General features: G+C 44.7%; 1 protein-coding gene across 2 annotated transcripts in view; it reads right to left on the bottom strand.

The window, feature by feature from the left end:
• The window catches only part of GFM2 (GTP dependent ribosome recycling factor mitochondrial 2), a 336,627-nt gene that overhangs the window by 278,582 nt on the left and 34,776 nt on the right, over positions 1–23,269 (bottom strand). The window contains exon 2 of one of the 2 annotated variants that reach the window (XM_086960777.1): positions 18,948–19,031. The exons of the other annotated variant lie outside the window; for it this stretch is intronic. Coding sequence (XP_086816903.1) covers positions 18,948–19,016 — 69 coding nt within the window. The 5' untranslated portion in view covers positions 19,017–19,031. The remainder of the gene's footprint in view (positions 1–18,947; positions 19,032–23,269) is intronic. 2 annotated transcript variants of the gene reach the window in all.

The raw sequence follows: 23,269 nt of genomic DNA, 5'->3' as shown, positions 1-23,269 counted from the left end.
GTACTTTTTGATATTGGTTCCCTCACTCCACTCTGGCAAATTAAGGATTCGCAAGTTATTGAACCGAGCGTTGTTCTCCAATACTTCCATTCTTTCAGAGAGGGCAACGTCTTCTTTTTTGAGGTTGACTATATCTAATTCTGCCTTACCTAGATGGGCAGACAGACCTGCCACTGAGTCCTCCAATGCTATTGTTCTGGAGTTTAACGTGCCTATCTTACTCTCCAGGGACTCACAAAAACTCCTGGTTTCCGTTTGGTTGGTTGTAGAAACTTCAAACCCCCTTTTAATGTCCAGAGATAGGGCCGCAATCATAGACTCCAAGGAGGGCCCCAAGGGGTTACCTGCCTCTAGGGTAATTTCCTTCTTAAGCTCCTGCTGAGATACTGTTACTCCTGCTGTTGGTTGTTGCAATCTCGGCATTTCCGTTACACCGCACATTACCTCAGTGATGGTATCTGAAACCCCACTTTCGGATTGGAGCGTATCAGCCCCTGTCTGCTCTTCCATATCAGAGGCTCCAGAAAAAGAGAAAACTCGCACGGATACAGCTTTGCAGGGGCCCCCCTCCTTCACTCCCCCTTTTACCAAGTCCAAGACTTGCGGCAAAACTTTAAAATAAAACCTTAAGGAAGGTGTTACTTTAGTGGTAAGGGCCGGATTAGTTTTTATAGGCTTGCGCGTCTTTGCCTTAACCTCACCGCATAAAAAAGTGAAGGTACTGTGTCTATTGGTACCCACAGGGGAACCCTGGCTCTTAGCAGTCTTAACAGTTGTGTCAATCTCAAGAGGGGGGGGGGAGGGAGGAGGGGAGTCTATGCAGTATGTGCCACTCTGGATCTTCCCAGCATGTTTTCTACCTTTTTTTGGAACACTAAGTGGGGGGATTACTCTAACCTGAGATAACACTGGAGCCGAGATATCCCCCTGTAATTCTCCTCTCTCTTGGTACAGCAGCGGCTTCTCTATCGTGTCTCTGCTCCTGTCTCGTCCGGCAGCACACTCCTCCTTCTCCCCACCTGAAGCGCCCGAAGCGCCTGAAGCAGCCTTGAGCACACTAGCAGCACAAGTTCTGACACTGCCTCGAATGCCCCGGAGGAGGAGGCCACAGACTCTACGGCCCCTCTGGAGCTCTAGAGCTGCCACACTCTAACGCGACAAACGAGGTAACGGCGGGGGTAGCAACTTCCAAGCTCAGACACATTCAGTAGACGTTCAGTAGACGCGGGCAGAACTCTCCAGCCCCTCAAATGCACACCCGGAGTAGCAACATCCCACCGACTGCATCGGCGATACACAGAACGGGGGGGGGGGAAAAACACACCAAAGTTTGCAAAAAACACCCCGCTAAACCCAGGGTCGATCGAGAAAGAAACTCAGCTGAGTCAGGACATCTCCACGTCTACACGGTGTCGGGAGCAGGAGGTCGGTATGGGAGCCTCACCAGAGTGCAGCGGCCGCTCAGCTAGCTGCCGCCATATTCCCCTAGGGCACTCGCGCTTCCTCTGCATCAAGCTCCCTTTCTACGTCGGGATGCAAAAAGTACCTGTTCAGTGTCAGCTTCATATGCAAAGACCGTAGGCCCGAAACCCATTATTAAGTAGTAGATAAAGCCTTACTGTGACTTACTTCCCTTACCTCAATGAATGTCTGAATGAACAAGTATGGACAATGCCAATAGGTCTCTGTCTTTATTTTGTGCCATCAATAAAAAATTTTATGCATGCGTTCAAATTGCAGAGACACTATTACATAGTAGTGTAGTGCAAAACCTTTGGGGTGCTAGTTTGGGGCTATTGATTGGTTTAACAGTACTGTGAGCAATGGAAGTATGGTGGTGGAAGGAGATAATGGGTTTTAGTGTTGGGGGTTGTATTGTGAGGGTGATAATGTTTCAGCGAGGGATCGCAAGAAATGATTGGCGGTGCTAGTGTTAGTATTAGTGTGGTACTGTTGGTTGGTTCTCCTGTACAGCATTGGGTGGTAATGTGGTGTGTGATTTTAACGCACAAGCCTGGAGAGTTGAGATGGTAGTGATGTGGTAAAGACAGATTAGAGAGGTGCCACTAGGTTTTAAACACCAACATCTGATAGAGATAGAGGAACTTACCATACATATTAACTTTGCCTGTTTCGTGAAAATCATGGGTTTTAAGTAACTAGACGTCTGTTATTTGTACCTTTCGGTTTGATTCAGAGGCAGTGTCAGTATGTTTAAATGCAAACAACACTTCCTGATGGAGATGTTGAACCTTTCTACTCATCTCTGCCATAACGCAATTTAGAGATGGATTTTTTTGTAAATACGATTGCACTCATAAAAACACATACACTCTTTTTCAGCCTCTCTCTCTAATAATATCGCTATGTTGGCATAGCCAATAGGTCTCGCCTTTGGGACCTTATAAGTGTTTAGCCATACAGCGGTTGATATTGTTGCACCAACGATATTGTGCTGCATAACTAAATACTTATAAGGTCCCAAAAGCGAGACCTATTGGCTATGCCAATGCTTGTTTGCGAAGGCAAGGGATACAGTCCAACCATGTGTTTCTTCTAAAAGTGCTCTTTTTTTTTTTTGTCCTCATATATGCCACCAGATTTCGTATGCTCTAGATGGGTCTTGCTGTTGCCTCTTATACTGACATTTTCGAGTCCGCCCTGGAGACAGTATCATAGCAGACAGGGATGTCCCAGAGGTAGGTTGTTTTCCTTATCCTACTCCCCATAGCCGATGATGGAAAGCTTTAAGCCAGGGGGAGGACAGGACCGACACAACCTCTGGCATAATCATCGGACCATTTACTTGTTTAACCAGACCACAAGTTTAGACCAGACATTCTCAGTATTCTCGTTGCGTCCAACCATGTCCATCTTGCATACTTCCATTATATATTTTAAGCATTCTGCAAATCTGGGGGGAACTGTTGACTTCCACTCCATGCAAATTTGTCTCCTAGCAATAACTACTACATAAAAAATAAACTGAGTATCCAAACTATTAATGTTATAGTCTTTCAGTAAGCCGAAAAAAACAAGTCTAGGCGAACATGTAATAGTTGTTGACAATACCTCGCCTAAAAAATCTACTATCGCTCTCCAATAGTCCTGAATTACTGGACAGTCCAAAAAAATATGGACATCATCTGCTGCATTGTAGTTACATCGGGGACAGTAATAGTTGTTTTGCGTTATCTTGTGCAGTTTGGCCGGGGTCCAATATACTCTATAAACTGTAAATAAATGATTGCGTCTTAAATTGGCTGGTTTGATTAACCTCTGGGAAAGGGAAAAGGAATCTGACCATATTTTACTAGCTTCTTCAGGAAGTTCAGCTATACTGTTTTCCCATAATTTTATCACCTCTGAGTATAGTTTGTTCTCGTCATCCTTGATTATCAACTTATACCAAAACGCTACTTCTTTTATCCATTTCCCCCCTCTACAAACTGCATCAAGAATAGCTGGATCTTTTTCCCGCTGCGGATTCTGGCTTGACCACCAAGTAGGTAGTTGGTAATATTTAAACCTAGTCAGGTGTCCATTTGTGAGTTGTGTTAAAGAGTTCCAATCCATTAGGCCTGAATCTACCCATAGGTCTCCCCACTTTTGTAGTCCAGCTATTTTCAAGGGTTGTGAGAGCTGATCTTGGAGACATAAGGGCGTACCTGGGGAGTCCCAGATTGGAGTGTATGTATGATAATAAGGAATATTAAAAACCTTCCGAATAAACCCCCAGTTTTTAAGTGCAGTCTGAAGTATCTTAAGGCAAATTTTTTAAAAAAAATTCTGGTCTCCGAACTTGAATAAAAAATGATCATGGTCATAAGGTAAATCGTTTAGTAAAGCCTGAAACAAGCGGGCCTGTGATGATGCGTCTAACGTATTCGCAAGTAGCCTGAAGTTTTTAAAGTGAAAGGCATGACAATATGATGGTAAGTCAGGAAGGGCTAAACCTCCAATTTTTAAACCCCTTCTCAATTTTTTCCATGCTATCCTGGATGACTTACAAGCCCATATAAATGATCCAATCTTACCCTGGAGAATATTAATATCTTTTGAAGAAAATGATAAAGGGATGCAATTATATAGAAAAGTCAATTTGGGAAGGATAGTCATTTTAATGAGGTTAACCGTCTGCCAACTAAGTGATGGTATGTTCTTTAGCGCTTGAGTTAAATAGATTCCCAAGTATCGCATTTTTGGTTTCTCGCCCTGTATATGTATGTTGTTATTCCAGCCCATTATCTCCGTTTTCTCCCTATTAATCTGATAGCCTGATAATTTTCTGAATTCTTCTGATAGCGAAAAAAGCCTGGGTATTGCTACTGAGTGATTAGAGGTATACAAGAGGAGGTCATCTGCATACAGGGCAGTTTTTAATGACATATTGCCAAGCCTAAAAGGTTGAATTATATTGTCGTCTCTAATTGCGCAAACAAAAGGCTCCATGTAGACATCAAACAAAAGAGGGGATAAAGGACAACCCTGTCTGGTGCCTCGAGTTACGTCAAACCAATCAGATAGTATTCCGTTTACCAAAACTTTTGCCTTTGGGCTATGATACAATGATTTGAAAGCCTTAATAAAAATTAGGGGGAACCCAAATGCCGACATAGTAGCCCATAAATACTTCCAGTTGACCTGATCAAAGGCCTTAGCCGCATCTATCGCAACCAAGGCCAACGGGAGGTCTTTATCGTTGGCATAATCTATAGCCCCTATCACTTGGAATGTTAATTCGTTTAGCTGTCTCCCTGGAATAAAACCTCTTTGATCAGGATGGATTATGGATTTTATAATCTTCGAAAATCTGGTTGCTAAGATTCCGGAGTAGATTTTCATATCTGTATTTAAAAGTGAAATTGGTCTATACGACTATTCTCTTTGGGTCTTTATTAGGTTTTACTATGAGCGTTATAGTGGCTTCGGCCCAAGAAGGGGGAACAGAGTAGCCGTGAATTAATAAGAGGTTAAAAAGTGCCCTGAGTGTAGGTAATAACTGATCTTTATTGTCCATATCAATCTCAATGGGCAGCCCATCTGAACCTGCAGCCTTTCCCCGTTTCATTCTCTTTAGTTGGTTTAGTATTTCCCCTTCTGTTATCTCACTTTCTAAATATGTTTTATCCAGTTCTAACATTTGAGGTAGATTTTTCGATAGCAACCAAGTTTCTATATCATCCCCATTGGGGTCTTTATCTTCCGTATAGAGGCTGCTCATGAAGCACATTGCTTCCTCTCTAATCCCGGCATCTGCCTCTATCAGGTCTCCTGTCTGTCTTTGTAGTAAGGCTTTAATACTGTTCCTCGTTCTCTCTTCTCTAGATTTCCAGGCTAGGAGGGCTCCACATTTTTCTCCGTATTCAAAATTCTTTAATCTACTGGTCTCCCACTTTTCTTTAAGAATTTTCTCATCCGAGACTTTAAGCTGAAGTTGTAGCTCAGTGAGTTCCTTCTCCATCGCATAAACTCTCTTGGAGTTAGTTAAGATTGCGTTTTGTAACTCAAGATCCTTTCTTGTTATTGCCGCCAGGTCTTCCTTTCTTTTTACTTTCATACTCTTTCTCTTATAAATCATTAAAGAGCCTAAAACTCCTCTCAGAAAGGCCTTATAGGCCTCCCACACTACCTTGGGGGTAGAAGTGCCTGAGTTTATTATAAAAAAGTCTGCGGTTTTATCTTTAACTTCTATTTTTACTTGATTATCTAGTAAGAGTGATCTCTCCAGGGTCCATCTTATTTTTAAAGGACTTAAATTCAATACAATTACCATTTCCAGTACGGCATGATCTGACATCCCTATCGGTGTAAAGGAAAGGTAATTTATGTCTGCGAGGAAATGCTGATCAACTAAGAAGTGGTCAATCCTAGAATAATTCTTATATTTCTTGCTGTAGAAAGTATACCCTAGTAAGGATCTGTATTTTTTCCTCCATACATCTAAAAGACTGAAGTCCTTCATTATAGCGTCTAAGGTAGCGAGTGATTTTGAGGGAGCGTGATATTTAGCTTTAGAGGTTCTATCTAGCTTCTGGTGAAAGACCAGATTAAAATCGCCTCCCAAAATTACCGGGCCGGTTGACCCTAATAATGCTATCGCTAGCTTAGATAGTGGGCCCGGGTTATCATCATTCGGACCATAGTACACAGCCAGTGTGTACGGGATGTTTTGAATATGTATTACTGCTACCAACCATCTTCCTGATTGGTCTGTCTCGTATTTTTTCAGACTTATCCCCCTATTTGCTCGAATTATGATGGAGACTCCCCTAGTGGTACCAGATTGCCTGGAGCAAATTATTTCCTGGACCCACCTTAAATTCTTAAAAAGAGAACTACAAATATATGCCTCTAGATGGGTTTCTTGTAGCATTATAAGATGTGCATCTGAGTTTTTTAAGAATTCACAAATCCTATTCTGTTTCTTTTTTTCCCCCAAGCCATTAATATTCCATGACAGGACTTTAAGCCTATATGGATTACTCATAAGCCTACTATCATCTCGTATCCATCCATAGCTATATACAAAATATATTCATCTATATATGAGGATTTTTTATTTTTTGTCATTTTCCCTTTGCTCCCTCCACCCAGTGAACACCCTCCCCCCTGAGGAACCCCCCCAACATACCAGACGATGGCTTCGCCTTTCGGAACACCTAGGCGGATCCCCTGACCAAATCAAATATATTATAGCGAGTGAAAAGTATAGCGTTAAATAAATCGTGTTCCCTATACCGTGATTTAGTGTTTCCATGCTTCGATTTACACTTTATTTAATCCCTAATATTTTTTTTTTTTTTTTTTTTTTTTAGGAGTAGTAACAAAGTCTGCCCTTTATTGATCTTCCTGATCATTTCTAATTCGGCCTATCAACCTCTTCTGGCTGTGAAAAACTATAGGTCTTATTCTTCCACATAATCCTGAGCAAGGCAGGAAACCTCATCTGCACGTGCACCCCCAGTGACCTCAAGTCTGGCATTCTGGTACCCAGCTCCCATTGTCTCTGTTCTGTTCTTGCTCCTATATCAGACCTGATAAGATAAGGACTAGACCGATAACGAAGGTCTGTTTTCGACAGGCATCTCCCTAGAATGAGCTCCTTGACACTAAATGTTTGAAAATTTACCAATATTTTCCTTGGTGCTTTCCTGTCTGTGCGTCTCTTATAAGGGTCTCTATGCACTCTTTGAATTTCGGCTTCCAGGTCTATGTCTGGGCAATCTTTTAAAACGCCTTCTCTCATGAGCTTGCAAATAAATCCCTTTATGTCCTCCAACTCTTCCCCCTCTGGTATTTTCAGAATCCTTAGGTTGTTCCTACGCGCCTGGGTCTCCAATCTCTCAACGTCCATAGCCAATGTTCTATTTTGGGCTTTCAAAGTATCTATATCTTTTAAGTTTCCATTAACGGTTTTGTTCAATGCTACTACTTCTGTTTCTAGTTTTCCTGTGCGAAGAATAACATCATCTAACTTAGATTCCACCAGCTCAAATCTGTTGTGTATTGTTTTTTGATTAGTCTCTGATATCTCAAATTTTGACATCATATCGCTCCTCAATGATTGAAAAAGATCCCCCAAGCGATCATTCTCTTGCTCACATAATTCTTCAGAACCTCTTCTCGTTCTAGTAAAAGCTGAAACTGAGTCTGATTGATTGTCCTTATTAAGGTCCTGCCTCCTGGTTCCCTCACCAACCCCCTTAGAGCTACTTTGTACAGGTTTAGCTGTTACCGACTGACTCTTAGGTCTGGTGTCCTGCTTTCCTTGCGTTTTATCGCCAGAAGGTGCTTTATTTAAATTAGCAGGAGTAGACAGTGCAGGGGGTATACCTGGATTTTTAGACTCAGGAGGATTCGGCTGAGCCGGTTGATGCTCTAAACCAGCCGATATCGGGGTCTCAACACCCCCCACTTCCTCACATATCACTCCCCCATTCAAGGGGACCAATGACCCAGCATTTTCCATGTTGCCCAAGTTCTCCAGAGGCCCAAAACGAGGGTTAATGGCATAGGTATTTCCCTCTCTTCAAACTCCAACGCACCCCTTTCTTTTAGCTCTACCCTGGATCTCAGCTGATACCTGTTCCCTCTTATTGGGGGGGTATTTCTTTTTCTCACGGTACTCGAGTTTATATCTACGGTGGCAGGCGGAATATATGATTATAGCACGCAAACAAGTTCCACGCATGCCAATACTACGTGAATTTAACAACGCAAGAGGTTTTAACACGCTGAAAATTAAAACGAAGTATTTTACCACGCATATAACGTAATGATGCACCAAACGTTTTTGAAGCAGAAACGGCGCATAAATAAACACAATGAAAGTAATAGGTTACAAAAAAATATGTTGCGTAGTGACAGCGTTTGTCTTTTATCACTTTCACTGACCCTTCAAAGACGTGTCCCCAACCAAGATGGATGAAAAAATACAACGAAGAAGGTCAATTGTTCAAATTAAATGTACATTTTAAAATACACTTTCAGTCACGATTGCAACCCGTTTTTTAAGCTGATTTACACACATATTTTACTTTAAATTACGAGCCCTTACTTCCATCCTCCATTGAAACAAGCGTCAAAACACTTATACCAAAATAAAAAAAGGACTGCTTTTTTGACGTACACGGCACATCTTTGGGGGAGGCTCTTTCCTTTTTCTTTTTAATTTATGTTCGTTTTTTTTATAAAGTAACCTGCTTGTTATTTTTGGGGGGGGAGACCCCCCCCAGCCCCCCTCCGAGCCCCCCCCCCTGCCCCCCCATGCCCACGCAGATCGACTTGAAGGAATGCCACGCCCGTGGTAAAGACGTCGTGGAAGGCACCCTGCGTGGAAGGCACCCTGCGTGGTAAGTGTCACGTGGTAAACGTTAGTAGTGGTAATGCCTTCGTGGTAAATGCTGTTTCCCGGCAGGCGCAGTGGTTAAAGCAGCTGCTATTGGCTTCTTTGCTGACTCAACAGGTTTCACTAAAGCCAGCACCTGCACTGGAAGTATGTTTAAATGTGCAAAGTTATTTTTAACAGCTGGAGCCTCAGTCTGCGCTTGCTCCATACAGTCCTGCCTCCCAAAAGAAAACAAGCGATTTGCTGCTGAGTCCCCCTTCTCACCCCACCTTACCGCAAGTGAGTAGAGCTTCTTCCCAGCCACAGCCTTGCAAGGTTGTTTATAAACATTAAACGCCGGTCCTCTTAGTTTAAGATGAAATAGAACGGAGCGAAATCTGCTCCACAGACACCGCCGGCGTTCTTCCAGCGTGAGCAGAAACACTGGTGGGCGCAGGTCCTAGCGCCGACCTCTTCCTCGCGTTGCTGAGTCAGCCGTCGCCTCGTGAAAGAGAAAGCAAAACAAGACCGATTTTAAAAATGTGCGGGATCCTTTTGCAGTGCACTCTCACATCTCACCTCAATGCAGGGGACATAAGACTTCATAAGACTTCAAAATCTCTTCTCGCAGAAAAGAACTCGGTCTCTCTCCATTCAGTCTCCAGGGATCCCTAGGTGCGTCCGCGACCAGCTCTCAGCCCGCCGCCATGTACCTCGTGGGCGTGGCCTTCTAAAAATGCTCCTGAACTTTTGGAGTATAATCAGGAAATACTGGGCCCTGCATTCTGATATGTTAAAGAATGGCATCTCGGTCCCGGAAATTGAATTCCCTCGGTAGAGGAGCTAGCACTCTGTGAGCCCTTTCTATGGTTACAAAATTAGACAAATGTTTAGTGCGAAGAGAGCTGGTGATCTAGTCTTTGAGGAACAATTCCGCAGACTGACCTTGGCCCTTCTTGGGGAACCACACAAATTTTGATTTATTTCTTCGCGACCTGCCCTCTGTATCCTGTACTCAATTGCCAACTCCGGCAGTTCGTTTTTGGAGGGCAGAGAATGTCCCCCTAAGGGTCTGAACTTCCTGTTGGAGGGCATCAACAGATTGCTCCGCAGTGGTGACCCTGTCAGAAACCTTTCGAAGGTCAGCGTGAAAGAGGGTAACATCTTCACTGTCCGGTACCTATCTGAGTCTCTCGAGAAGCAGCGGAGTCGAGGCGGCATGGGGAAACGGGCCTTCGGAAAGAAGAAGAAAGTTAGCACGAGTGTTATCACAATGTCTACCAATGGGTTCTTCATTGGCGGCAGTGGCGATGCCCAGCAGACACTACAGGCCTTCTGGCTCCTAGTGATGGATAAGATCCGCAGCCTAATAGTGGTAAGTTGGAAGCAGTGGGTCCCTTTTAATACCTTTCCATTCATAATCAAATGGTGTAGCAAAGTCACTATGCTGCCCCCGACAGTAACATATACGTTCTTTAGATCATTGCAGTCTGTTAAGCAAAGGGTCGGCTATCTGCGTTCTGTCTTGTTTCAAGCTGCATCTGTTTGATCACTAACTTGCATACTGTCCGCCTTTTGAAGTACCCATCCATATATAAAATGGCAGTTCACTTCCCCTTAAAACTGTGAATGCGGCTCATAAGTGAGTTTTACTGCCTACTTGTAGCCCGACCAGTAGTACTTTATCTGCTATACAGTACCAAACATAGTTAAGCACGCGTGCAGAGATGTTGTACGCCTCTTAGTTATTTACTGTTATTTTAGGTTAGAATTGCAACTGCTCTGGCTCTCCGATGTCATTGGAATTACTGCCACCAGGACATTTTGGTACCTTGCTATTGCCAATTTGTTTTACTTGGCCTACTCAGAATAGGAAAAATCAAGATTTCTGGTTCCATAGTTAACTTCATGCCCATTACAGGGCGACTGGTGTGAGAGACGCTCCGATTGTGTGACTCAGGACTATTGTCAACAAAGAAATGCCCAGACTTTAAATGCAGAGTTCATAACCTGCATATTTTGGCAAAGTGGTAAAGCCAGGATTAAATGTCAAGTCTCCTGCTACCATGGCTAAAAGCTTCCCAGTGCACCATGTCTGTCAGTGGAGGTTGGACGTTTGTGGTCACCCATCTTGGTGAATATCACAGCTTGATGAGGTTTCTTAGTAGAGGAATTTTTTATAGCGCTCCCTAACTTAACTGAGCCTGTTTCTAAGCGCTCCTAATGTTTACACAAAAGAGAATAATGGCATAAGGAGAATGTGAAGCTTAACATTCGGTTTCACTCCAATCAAGTGATTGAGTTGCTTCCTTTGTACTCATCAAATTAAGCAATCTCCAGCAAAGGCGATTTGTTCCAGGGTGCCGTAGGCAGTAGCAATTCAGATACAGCATAACACAGAATTGTTAAATTTCTCTTCTAGAGACTGGGAGCTTTTTTCACACAGACTCACTCACTCATGCTTTATGCTGTCCCCCTTGATAAAATGTTTCTTGTGAAATAAACATTTGGGAAAAGTTGTCATTTTATATGTATTATTTATTTAAGGTTTAGAAAAGGGTGATTGTCTCTCTCAGTTTGCCCGTTAACATATGGAGTTCTATTTCTCTCACGTGCTGGATCTGGAGACTTGTAGGAATTGGACTCATGGAGCAATATAGGAGCAATATACGTCTGGTCCATTCTACCACATGCTGAAGCCCAATCTTTTTAGTCCACTCTTACTGTGACCTACCAGTACAATAGTCCCTACAATGCTTCAGTTGCAATTTATTTCACCCCTACAGCAGACCTTATAGCCCTCTACTCATAAACAGATCACCAACCTGTCTACGTTACAACCTCCTCTCACAAACAATACTATACAACCAAATCCAATGCATGAAACATATACATCAGCACCCCTTTTCACTACTCCTCAAAAGTAAAACATATCACACACACCAGCACAACAAGATCTTCAAAGCGCAACACCTCATAATACTTCCCATCACAAAATACAAACATATACCCACCTTTCAAACCACACAAAGGAACAATCTCCAATGCCAAGCTTTCCCTCTTCCACCACACCAAAATCAGATACAGCAATACAGCAACTCTCTAATAACCGCCTCTCATCCATTGGACAATTTAGAGCATTAGTACATGACCCACATGCTGCACCACCTCCCCTGACTCATACACCTTCCGCATCAAACTCTCGGAAAAAATATAAACAACATGCGACACCTCACAACTTTGCTTCCCCAAGTCTACTTCACAACACTGTTACACCACAAAAGCAACACAGCACTCCAACTCACTCTCAAACACCATCTTCAACACATACACACAACGTCAAAATGCCTTCTTAGCATGCTGGATGAGGAACACGATACAGAACAGCTACATGATTGCTATCCAAATACAGCCAATACCAGTACTTAAAGCACACCTGCTACAAACCCACACATTACTGATCACTAGTCTACAAAAAAAAGTTCCACTATCACCCAAGGCCACTCACTAAACGGTCTACTAATAAATGCTCGAGCCCTCTATAAAAACAACCATCATATCTACGACCTTCTCACCGATGCAAAACCAGACATACTATCCATAACCAAATCATGGCTGGGAGAGGATATGGCTCCAGTCCTGCATGAAGCCATTCAAATCACCCAAAACCGTATAGCCAAAAAAGGAGGTGATCTAGCTGTTGAATTCAGCCAAACAGTACATATCCCTAAAATTGACAACATCTCCATAAAGAATTGTGAGGCTCTTCTAACAAGATGCAATCCTACACCGTCTTCCTCCTGTAACTTCCTGCTCCTTTACAGACCTCCACCTAGCAAGGCAACATTCCCAGACACGCTTCTAGACACAGTATCAAACCTGATAACAATACACTCCAACCTATGCGTTCTGGGTGACCTTAACATTTGGTTTGCTAAACCCAATATGACCCATCCAAAAACAACCACTTGCCTAGACACATTGAACCTGCATCAGATTGTCCACAATCCGACACACACCGCTGGACAGATCCTAGATGTCATTTTTGCTAATACTAAACTAGTTACCTTTCAAGCTATAACTCCAGTAACATGGTCACACCACCATTTGCTTGGTTTCCAACACAAAACAACACTAAGCGACTCAACTAAAACTACCTTACATCCATCCACTTATCGGCCGTGGAACAAACTCAATTTGGAACACAACTAACATCCAGTACAAATCTGGAAACCATACATTCTGTTCAAAATCTATAGGAGTGGCTACAGGAAGCTTTTGACACCTTGATACCACTCTAAACCACACAACAGAACAAAAGAAAAGAAGCGCCTTGGAGAACATAGAAATAAAAGACATAAAACAGCAAATTAGAAAGCTGTAACGTACCTGGCTCAAAACAAACGCCAAACAAAACAAACTTCACCTACAGAAAATTAACAGATTATACAATTTGACTATCAAAAAAGCTAAGAAAAGGTACTATTCAGACAGAATTCAAAACACTAAATGTGCAAATAAAGGATTCTATAAAATACTTAATGAATTTCGCAAACCAAATTGCCTAGAAGGAACTCATCCTGTTACTCAAGATTTCACAGACAAACTGGCAAATCATTACACGGACAAAGCAGACACGTTGGACTCATACTTAAAACAGAAACAAAGCACCAGCACTACACTAACCCTTGTACAAAACAACAATCCAAGAGAGCTCTAATCAAGCCTCTCCGTTCCTTTCAAAACATCTCACATGATGAATTTATGGACTTGGTCAAAGCAAACAGGCCTGCCGGCAGCCCTTCTGACCCCTGTCTGCCACAAACTTTCAAGACAATTCTTTTAACAACCTCTGCTGGAGAAGGAGCTTCGCGCGTATCCAAGATGGACGCGTGAGCACAGGGCTCCCGAGACCCTTTCTGCCTCCCGCATCTATCCTGCAAAGTATCCTGATTTGGACGACGGGTACTTTTCGCTGATGCCCTGCTGATACAAAAACTTTTTTCAAAAATCGATTTGGCCACCGGGAACCGGACTTACTGCACTTTGAAACTTGCGGCCTATATCGAAGACCATCCATGGGCTTGAGTCCCCGAGGTACCCAGGTGGCAATTGAACAACAACGGCTGGTGTGACACGTCCACTGCCCCTGTGGTACTTTCGGTTTCGCTCTTGGTCATTGTTGACGGCGACTTGCTGCCGATCGGCACGGCTGACCTGATTCTGCTGCCAGTCCTACGCTTGCTTTCGATCCTCGCCCTCTCGCCTCTACAGGCTTGCCGCGAGGGAAATCATTCTGACCAGATCCCAAAGGTTCCGTCAGAGCTCGTCGCCCATCATGGCGGGCAAGGCGGATGCCGAGAAGCGTGCCACCAGAGGCTCATACCGAGGAGGGGTTGCCCAATCCCAGACCATAGATCGCTTTACTCGCCCGAAAGGATCCCTAAGCGGAGCGAGCAAGGTCTTTGAGGAGACTGGTGATGGTCCTCCTGCAACTGAGGAGCCGACTTTGAAGGATGTTATGGGCGCCATTGCAAGTGTTCGGTCAACTATGGGCCAGCAGTATGAAACCCTGGCAGCTAAGATAGACACGGTGGCGATCGAAGTCAATCTTATCAGGACGAACTTGGGGAAAACCAATGAGCGGGTCAAGTCCCTGGACATCAAGACCGCGAGCCAGCCTCGGATCTCCAGACCGAAGTCCGCAATCTCCGAACGTCCAATGACTTGTTTGCCCGTCGGCGGGATAATTTCGAGAGCCGGGCCAGACGCAACAACGTCCGCATCGTAGGTGTTCCGGAGAACTCCGCAGACTTGTCTACAGACCTTCTGGTGGAAGACCTTGTTTTAAAACAATTGGCACCAAAGGGCCTCAGTAACTTTTTCACGATGGAGCGTGCTCATAGAGTCCCCGGTGGGAAGCCCAAGCTGGGGGCTGCTCCGAGGCCTATAATAGCCAGGATTTTTAATTTCCGGGACAGAGACGCTATCCTGCAAGCCTCACGTACAAATGGTCCCACTAAATTTGAGAATGCATCGATCAGTTTTTATCCGGACTTCACACAGGCGGTGCAGAAACAACGTATGGGCTTACGGGGGTGAAAAGGCGACTCAGGGACATGGGACTGAAGTACGCCATGCTTTTTCCGGCCCGCCTGAGGATTGAACATGAAGAACGTGCGCATTTTTTTGACAGCCCCGAGGTGGCCAGTGACTGGTTAGACACTTTGCCGAAACACCGTACCAGCCCAGAGAGTTCGAGGGGCACCGAAGGCGGCTTGGAAGAACAGGAGTAGTGAGGCTGCGCCGGCGAACCAATTTTATGGACTTATGGCAGTGGCTCTGTGACTGTTATGTCTATACAGTGTGGATACCCGGGTTGGGGGGGGGGATCAGGACTCTTCCTCCTCTGGGGACTTTTTTCTCTCTTCTTGTAGGTTAGTTTAATGGACCGACAGGCACACTGCAAGTTGGGGTGGCTTTTTGGTCTACCGCAGGGGTGCAGGGTGGGGGGGGGGGTGTTTTGAGGGTTCTTTTGGGGATGGTGGGGGGGTCTTTTCTTTCTTGTTTGTATCGAGGTTGCGCGTTGTTCCATATTTTATCCTATGTGCCGGTTTTGTGGCGGGGGGGCAGAGTGTTCATTTCTGGGATGGAGAGTAGGGGGCTGAGGGTGCTGAGCTGGAACGTCAACAGTCTTGGTGATAGGATAAAACGGGGGATAGTTTTGCAATATTTGAAGCGATGCTCCCCAGATATAGTTTTACTCCAGGAGACACATTTAGTAGGAAATACGTGCCATGCACTGAATAGATGGGGCTACCGTCTGGTGGCCCATTCTGGATTTACCACTGGGTCAAGGGGGGCGAGCGTCCTGGTCAGGAACTCCCTCCCCCTGGAGATAGATGACACAGTGCTGGATGATAGAGGCCGCTATGCGGCTATTACGGGTCGGTGGGAGGGGAAGACTATCTCCATTTTGTCTGTGTATGTTCCGCCCGGTCTACAGTCCACCACATTTACTGATTTGGGTAGGGTGGTCCTAGGGTTCCCTGAGGGCATGTTGGTTGTGGGTGGCGATTTTAATTCAGTTGTCAGTGGGGATGAAGATCGTAGCCCCCCCCAGACTCCTCCCCACATCGCAGCTATGGCTGGGGAATTTTTTGGACATGTTGGGTCTAGCGGATTGTTGGAGGCAACTGCATCCTGGGCAGCTCCAGTATACCTTCTACCCGTTGCTCATGGGAGTCTCTTGAGACTCGATTATATCTTCGTACCAGCGGTGCAGATGGTCTCTGTAAGGGAAATCAGGCATTTAGCTAGGGAGATCTCAGACCACTCCCCACTCTGGCTCACTATTGACGTACAGCTGGGGGCCGGGGGTCGAATTGCCCCGATCAACCCCTGGCACCTTCGTAACCCCAAAATTAGAACGGAGGTGGTTAAGTGTATGGATTACTACTTTGCTGAGAATGAGGGATCGGTGTCCTCCCCTGTCTCTTTGTGGGAGGCTTATAAAACTGTGATCCGTGGTCAGACTCTATCCTTGATTGCTAGCGAGAGGAAGCGCAAAAATGCGGAAGTGGTGGGCTTGGAAAATGAAATCACTGGGTTGGCGGAACAGATGGAGTCTGGGGCTACACCTGAGGGACTACATTCTTTGGCCCTTAAACAGTCTGAATATAGAGCTCTGGTGACTGACGCGGCCAGGGCAATGAATCGTGAGCAACAGGGGCGTCTGTATGATGTTGGTGACAAAGCGGGAAAGTTGATTGCTTGGCTAGACAAAAGAGATAGATTAAATCGGGTGGTGCCTGTTGCTGAAAAAGTGGATGGTACGCGACTGGTGGACCCGGTTGAGATAGTTGAGGTCTTTGCCCAGCATTTTCAGAAGGTTTACCCTGTATGCATTCATCTGCTCCCCTCCTTAACCCTGCATCTCTAACTCTGTTTCTCTCCTTTACCCTGAATACATACATCTGCTCCCGTCCTTAACCCATCATCTACACCTCTGTTTCTCTCCTTTACCCTAAATGCATACATCTGCTCCCGTCCTTAACCCATCATCTATACCTCTGTTTCTCTCCTTTACCCTGAATGCATACATCTGCTCCCGTCCCTAACCCATCATCTCTACCTCTGTTTCTCTCCTTTACCCTGTATGTGTTCATCTGCTCCCCTCCTTAACCCTGCATCTCTACCTCTGTTTCTCTCCTTTACCCTGTTATGCATACATCTGCTCCCCTCCTTAACCCATCATCTCTACTTCTGTTTCTCTCCTTTACCCTGTATGCGTTCATCAGCTCCCCTCCTTAACCCTGCAGCTCTACCTGTTTCTCCCCTTTACCCTGTATGCATTCATCTGCTTCCCCCTCAGCCCTGCATCTCTACCTCTGTTCTCCCCTTTACCATGTATGTGTTTATCAGCTCCCCTCCTTAAACCTTCAGCTCTACCTCCGTTTCTCCCCTTTACCTTGTATACATTCATCGACTTCCCCTTCTCAACCCCGCATCTATACCTCTGTTTCTCTCCTGTACCCTGTATGGCCTGTATATGCGCTCCTCTTTAGCCCTGCATCTCTACCTCCTCTGTTCCTCTTCTTTACCCTGTATGCCTGTATCTTCTTCACTACTTAGCCCTGCATCTCTACCTCTGTTCCTTTTCTTTACTCTGTATGCATTCACCTGCTTCCCTCCATAACCCTGCATCTCTACCTCGCTTTCTTTTCTTTACCCTGTATGCCTGGACCTGCTTCCCTCCTTAGCCCTGCATCTCTACTTCTGTTTCTCTACGTTACCCTGCATGCGTTCATCTTCTCCCCTCCTTAGCCATGCATCTCTACCTCTGTTTCTCTACTTTACCCTGTATGTGTTCATCTGCTCCCCTCCTTAACCCTGCAGCTCCACCTCTGTTTCTCTACTTTACCCTGTATGTGTTCATCTGCTCCCCTCCTTAGGCCTGCATCTCTACCTCTGTTTCTCACCGTTACCTTGTATGCATTCATCTGTCCCCCTTCTTAGCCCTGCATCTTTTCCTCAGTTTCTCTTCTTTACTCTGTATGCCGGTATCATCTTCTCTCCTTAACCCTGCATCTCTACGTCCGTTTCTCTTCTTTACCCTGAATGGCCTGTATCTTCTCCCCTCCTTAGCCCTGCAGCTCCACCTCTGTTTCTCTACTTTACTCTGTATGCCGGTATATACAATAGGTCTCGCATTTACGCGACTTTGAGCTATTGACATTGCAAATATCACAGCCTTTTATTTTTGGTTTTAAAATGTAAATAAAAGGCATTGTCATTTACAATGCCAATAGCTTAAACCCGCGTAAATGCGAGACCTATTGCATTGCAAATGTTTTTTTTCTTTTTCACACTTCTTAGTCTCTTGTCTGATAGTGTCCGGCTGTGGGCATGCCAAGAACCACCAGAGATGGTGAGCTTGTCTGCAAGATAAGCAGTGGTGCAGGTCGTGATAGCTTTGTAAATGATGCAGCTGGTTTAGAAGATGGTATGTGTAGGCAACATGGAGCGAATGGGGTCTATTAGGATGAGTGTGATGTGATTATATTTCTTCATGCATTGGATGAGACATGCTAGGTGAGTTCTGGGTCAGTAGTTGGGAAGTAATCAGGGTTTAGTGTAGGTTTCTTTAGGAGTAGGTGGATCTGGCTTGTTGTAAGAACCTACATGAAGATGTCCTCAGTGCAAGAGGAGTGGACAATGGTGAGTAGGGGCGATAGAGCTTTGATGAAGGATGAGCGCAAGAAATCATCTTCATGACAAGTATCTATGACAGAGTTGTCTATGTTGGTGAGATCTGCGAGAGAAAGGGCTTTGAAGAATCACCATTGCAGGATTCTACGAGGAGCGGTGAGTGCAAGAGAAAAAGTGGGGTTGGTGTTGTTGATTCCAAGCTACTACTTGGAAGCAAATCAGGAAGCATCAACAATAATAAAGGAACCTTGGTCTTCAGGATTAATGCTAATTTTAAAACCTGCTCTCTTCAATTCAAACAGTAGGGACCGCCAGTGGTCGCTTGAGTATTTATGTTTTGCTCAAACTGTCAGTTTCACCAGATGAAATAATGTCAATATAAAGACAAAATGCAGATAAAGCTTACCTTACTACACAGACCAGAAGTTGTTTTGGCAGTCACTGAACATTTCTTCAAAATTGCAAGCAATGCCATGTCGACTTCATTTATCTGTGACACAATTAAAGCTTTCATTTATTAAACGAAGGTTGATATCTAACCCAGACATGTTGTGAGCACTTGCATGCTCATCTGATAAAAAACGATGTACCAAAATCCCCTCAAAAAAGTACAAAGAGGAACAAAAACACCCGAATTAATTTCTCTTTTTCCTTTACAAAAAATATATTTGCCCTTTTAACAGGTGCTATGAATATTCAAAAGGAAGCACAGGGATGGCACTTTTGACAAGTTTAACAAATAAAAACTAATGGACGAACATGCAGGTAGACAGCATTTCAAAATAATAACTCTTAAAGGAATAACAATGTAACAGCTGCAGAACAAAATCTAAATACTGCAAGAGGTTATGGAAGAGCATGGGCCAGAGGAAGTCTCATACATACAAACGCATGCAATCAGCAGGCAATTTGATAGAAGAGTAACAACAAGGAAAACAAAGTGTACAAGAACTTACCATTGGTACACATTGGTTGACGCACAAACATCTGAATACATTGGAATTATACTTCCTTGCCGTTACAGTAGCATTGAATACATTTTCAGCTTCTGTGTGTTATTATAGAATCGGAGGCAGTGTGGCACGTAAATTGGTTTTATAGCAAGGTGGTTGGTAAAATAGTGGTGGAGCAATAGGGGAAGTAAGGAGTTTGGACCTGGAGTAAGACTGGGATACTAGTGCTGTGCTGGCACCTGTAATCTGCTGCTGGGGTGACACTGATGTGCTTTGAGGTGGTTGAGGCAGATACCTTTATGGTAATGCTCAAACAATGGTCACGTTGCAGCATTGTGGCTGCCATACTGCAAATCATGGATGATACTTACAGCATCATCAACATAAATTTCATCTGATTCTTCATGATCTGTCTGAGGCTTTTCATAAAGCGGCCATAACATCTATCTCGATTCCATAGAGAAACATCTGGGAAATTGGGACCATAACAACTGTTAAGTTATATTTGTGCAGAGAGCAGAGCCATGTACATTCTGGAATGGATTGACACAGGTAAGAACCATGGTGGAGTAGAGGAAATAGAAGAAGGATAAATATACAACACATCTCCTCTCGTAGAATAAAACAAAATAAAGTGAAAGGAAACTTAACGTGAAAAAGGTAAGCATGTCATAAAAGGAAACTTAGCACAAGACTTAAAGAAGAATTTCTGAAGTACAGGCAAAATAGAAGGCATCATGGAACAATAGGCATTCAAAACATCAAATAATTAGAAAGCATTGTAAACAGCATTGAAGACATTATACAAAAGATAAACATTGAAAGGGACACACGTCACCCCTCTAAAAGGACTAATCGCAACAGAAATCATTCAAATAAGCAGGAGGTCTATGACACCTTTGAGGTCTGGTGACAGACACCGGAGAGCTTGAAGTAGCAATGGGATTGGAAATAGGATCAGAAAAGGAATTGGGAGCAGGATCAGCAATGGGATTGGGAACAGACACAACGGGATCAGGAGCATCCCCTCCACCATCACCCCTAGCCAAGACATTGACAGGGGCAGGAGCCACAAGACCCGGATCCTGAGAAGGAACAAGCATAAACCCTGAGGAGGGAAGGTCCTGGACAGGAGCAGGGACGGGAGCAGGAATAGGATCAATAACAGGACTAAGACTACCTTTCTGATAGAGGGCAACCCTCCTTAAGTTCCATTTTTCCCCATTTGAGAGAACAACATAATGGGGATAAACCATCTTAACAAGAAATGGGCCACGGAACTTGGACAAGCCGCCAGAAACACGACCAGACTTTACCTTGACAAGATCACCTTTCGCAATTTTACCAGCAACAACTTTGTTAGGGGAGGCTTTGGGAAGCAGACCTTCTGAACTACAACCAGAAACACCCTTACAAGGAGAAGACACAGAGCCCTTACGAGAAAGCTTGGGAGCCACCCTAGAAACATCACCCAAAAGAGACTGACAGACCAAGTCCTTGAGCCAAGAGGGAATGAGTTTAGTGCTGGGGACTCTACCCCTCATCATCTCAAAAGGGGATCTGGAGTGGGAACCATGAAGGGTGGTACAGTACGCATAAACCATTTCCCTAACAAGGGAAGAGACAGAAGAACCACTGGAGAGGGCCATTTGAACGGTGCCTTTTACCAACCTATTAAGGCGTTCACAGAGTCCATTACCCTGAGGGTTGTAGAGGGAGGTCCTATGGTGGGAAATACCGCAATCAGACAAAAAGGCTTGCATCTCATGTGAGACCAACTGTGTGCCATTGTCAGTTATAAGGACATTGGGGAAACCTTCTCTAAAGAACAGAGACTTAAGATGATTAATGGTAGTAGCCGTAGTAATGTCCTTGAGAAACTCTACAGACAGCCACTTAGAGTGACAGTCGACAATGACAACAGCAAACCTCTGGGAAAGAGGCAGTTCAGCAATGGGACCTATAAAATCTAAGCAGATGGTGTGCCACGGAATTTCAGGAAACTGCAACGCACCCATCTCAGACCCCACAGAAACCTTAAGTCTCTTCTCACCCACCTTGCAGGTAGAGCAGTCCTCAACCCATGAGGAGACCATGGAGTCCATACCGGGCCACCAGAAGTTGAGCTTGAGACGCTGTTGCGTCAGGGTTTGGCCAAGGTGACCCTCATGCGCTAAAGAGATGAGCTTTGGTCTCAAGTCAGCAGGAGGTACAAATCTGTCACCACGCATTATGATGTTGTCATTGCATACAGACAAATCATCAATGACTTTTAGAAAAGGACGGACAGAGACATGGAGACAGCTCTCCCTGCGGGAACCCAACTTGATGAGCTGGATGACTTCCTGTAACACACTATCTCTAGACATAGCATCAACCCACTCAGTACGAGAAAAGGAGCTCTCAGAGAGTAGAAGCACATAGTCAATCCAAGCAACATTCTCATCACATCCCTCCAGACTGAAACCAACCTCAGAACCAGACGGAACAGCCAGCCTAGACAGACAGTCGGCCTGGAAGTTCCTCCACCCAGAGATGTGAGAAATGTCAAAGTGGTATTCCTGGAGTTTAGAGGCCAACCTGGCCAACCTCGGAGAACCAAATGCCCCACCCCCAGGAGAAAGAATGCGAATGAGGGGTTTATGGTCAGTCTTAAGGGTGAAGCGGGTGCCCCATAGGTATGGTCGAAAGTGATGAGCACCCCACGCAGCAGCCAAAGCCTCTTTCTCGATAACAGAATAGTTCTGTTCACATTTTGAAAGAGTACGTGAGGCAAAGGCAACTGGTCTGTCACCATCCTTATGAGACTGAAGTAAGACTGCGCCGAGGCCACAGGCACTGGCATCCACCAACAAAGTGGAGGACTTGGCAGTATCAAAGGGTGCCAGAACCGTAGCACTGCAGATAGCCTCCTTGATCTCATTGAAGCAAGCTTCCATTTCAGGACCCCATGAAAACCTGCAACCCTTCTTCCGCAAGGTTCTCAGAGGCAAGGTCTTCTCTGAGAATTTCTCCACAAATTTGGAGTAGTATTCGATCAAACCCATGAATGACCGCAACTGGTCCTTGTCAGACGGGCAAGGGGCTAAGCGTATTGCATCAAGGAGATTCTTCTTGGGTCTGACGCCATTGACTGAAATTTCATGTCCCAAGTACTCAATGTTCTCTACAAGAAAAGAACACTTCTCCCTACGTAGTGTAAGACCAGTGTCCCAGATCCTGTGTAGAACATTCCTGAGAACAAGGTTGTGATCAGTCACAGACTCTCCAAAGACCAAGATGTCATCTTGAAAGAATACCACATTTTTGAGTCCTTTAAAGATTTCGCTGACCAATCTTTGGAAGACACTCGCCGCCGAAATCAACCCAAAGGGAAGACGGGTAAATTGAAAAATACCCTCTGGAGTGATGAAGGCGGTAAGATGCTTCGAGGACTCATGGAGCTTAACCTGATGGTAGGCGCTCTTCAGGTCGAGTTTTGAGAAATATCTCGCCCCCTGAAGAGTGGAAACCATCTCCGTGATGTTGGGTAAAGGGAAGGTGTCCGCAACGACACACTTGTTCAGGGACCTGAGGTCCACACAGAATCTCAATTTTCCGTCTGATTTTTTAGAAATCACGACAGGCGAAACCCATGCCGATGCTTCCGTAGGCTCAATTACACCAGACTGCAGCATCTCCTCAATTAAGAGTTTTACCTCACTACGAATTGAGATGGGAATCCTCCTTACACGATGCTGCACTGGTAGACTACCCTTCTTTAACTTAATGAGAT

This window comes from Lissotriton vulgaris, chromosome 3_1 (genome assembly GCF_964263255.1).
Source record: "Lissotriton vulgaris chromosome 3_1, aLisVul1.2, whole genome shotgun sequence".
In the NCBI taxonomy this organism is placed as follows: Eukaryota; Metazoa; Chordata; class Amphibia; order Caudata; family Salamandridae; genus Lissotriton; species Lissotriton vulgaris.
The sequence above is the reverse complement of the archived record's forward strand: the minus strand, read 5'-3'. Positions and strand labels throughout refer to the sequence as shown.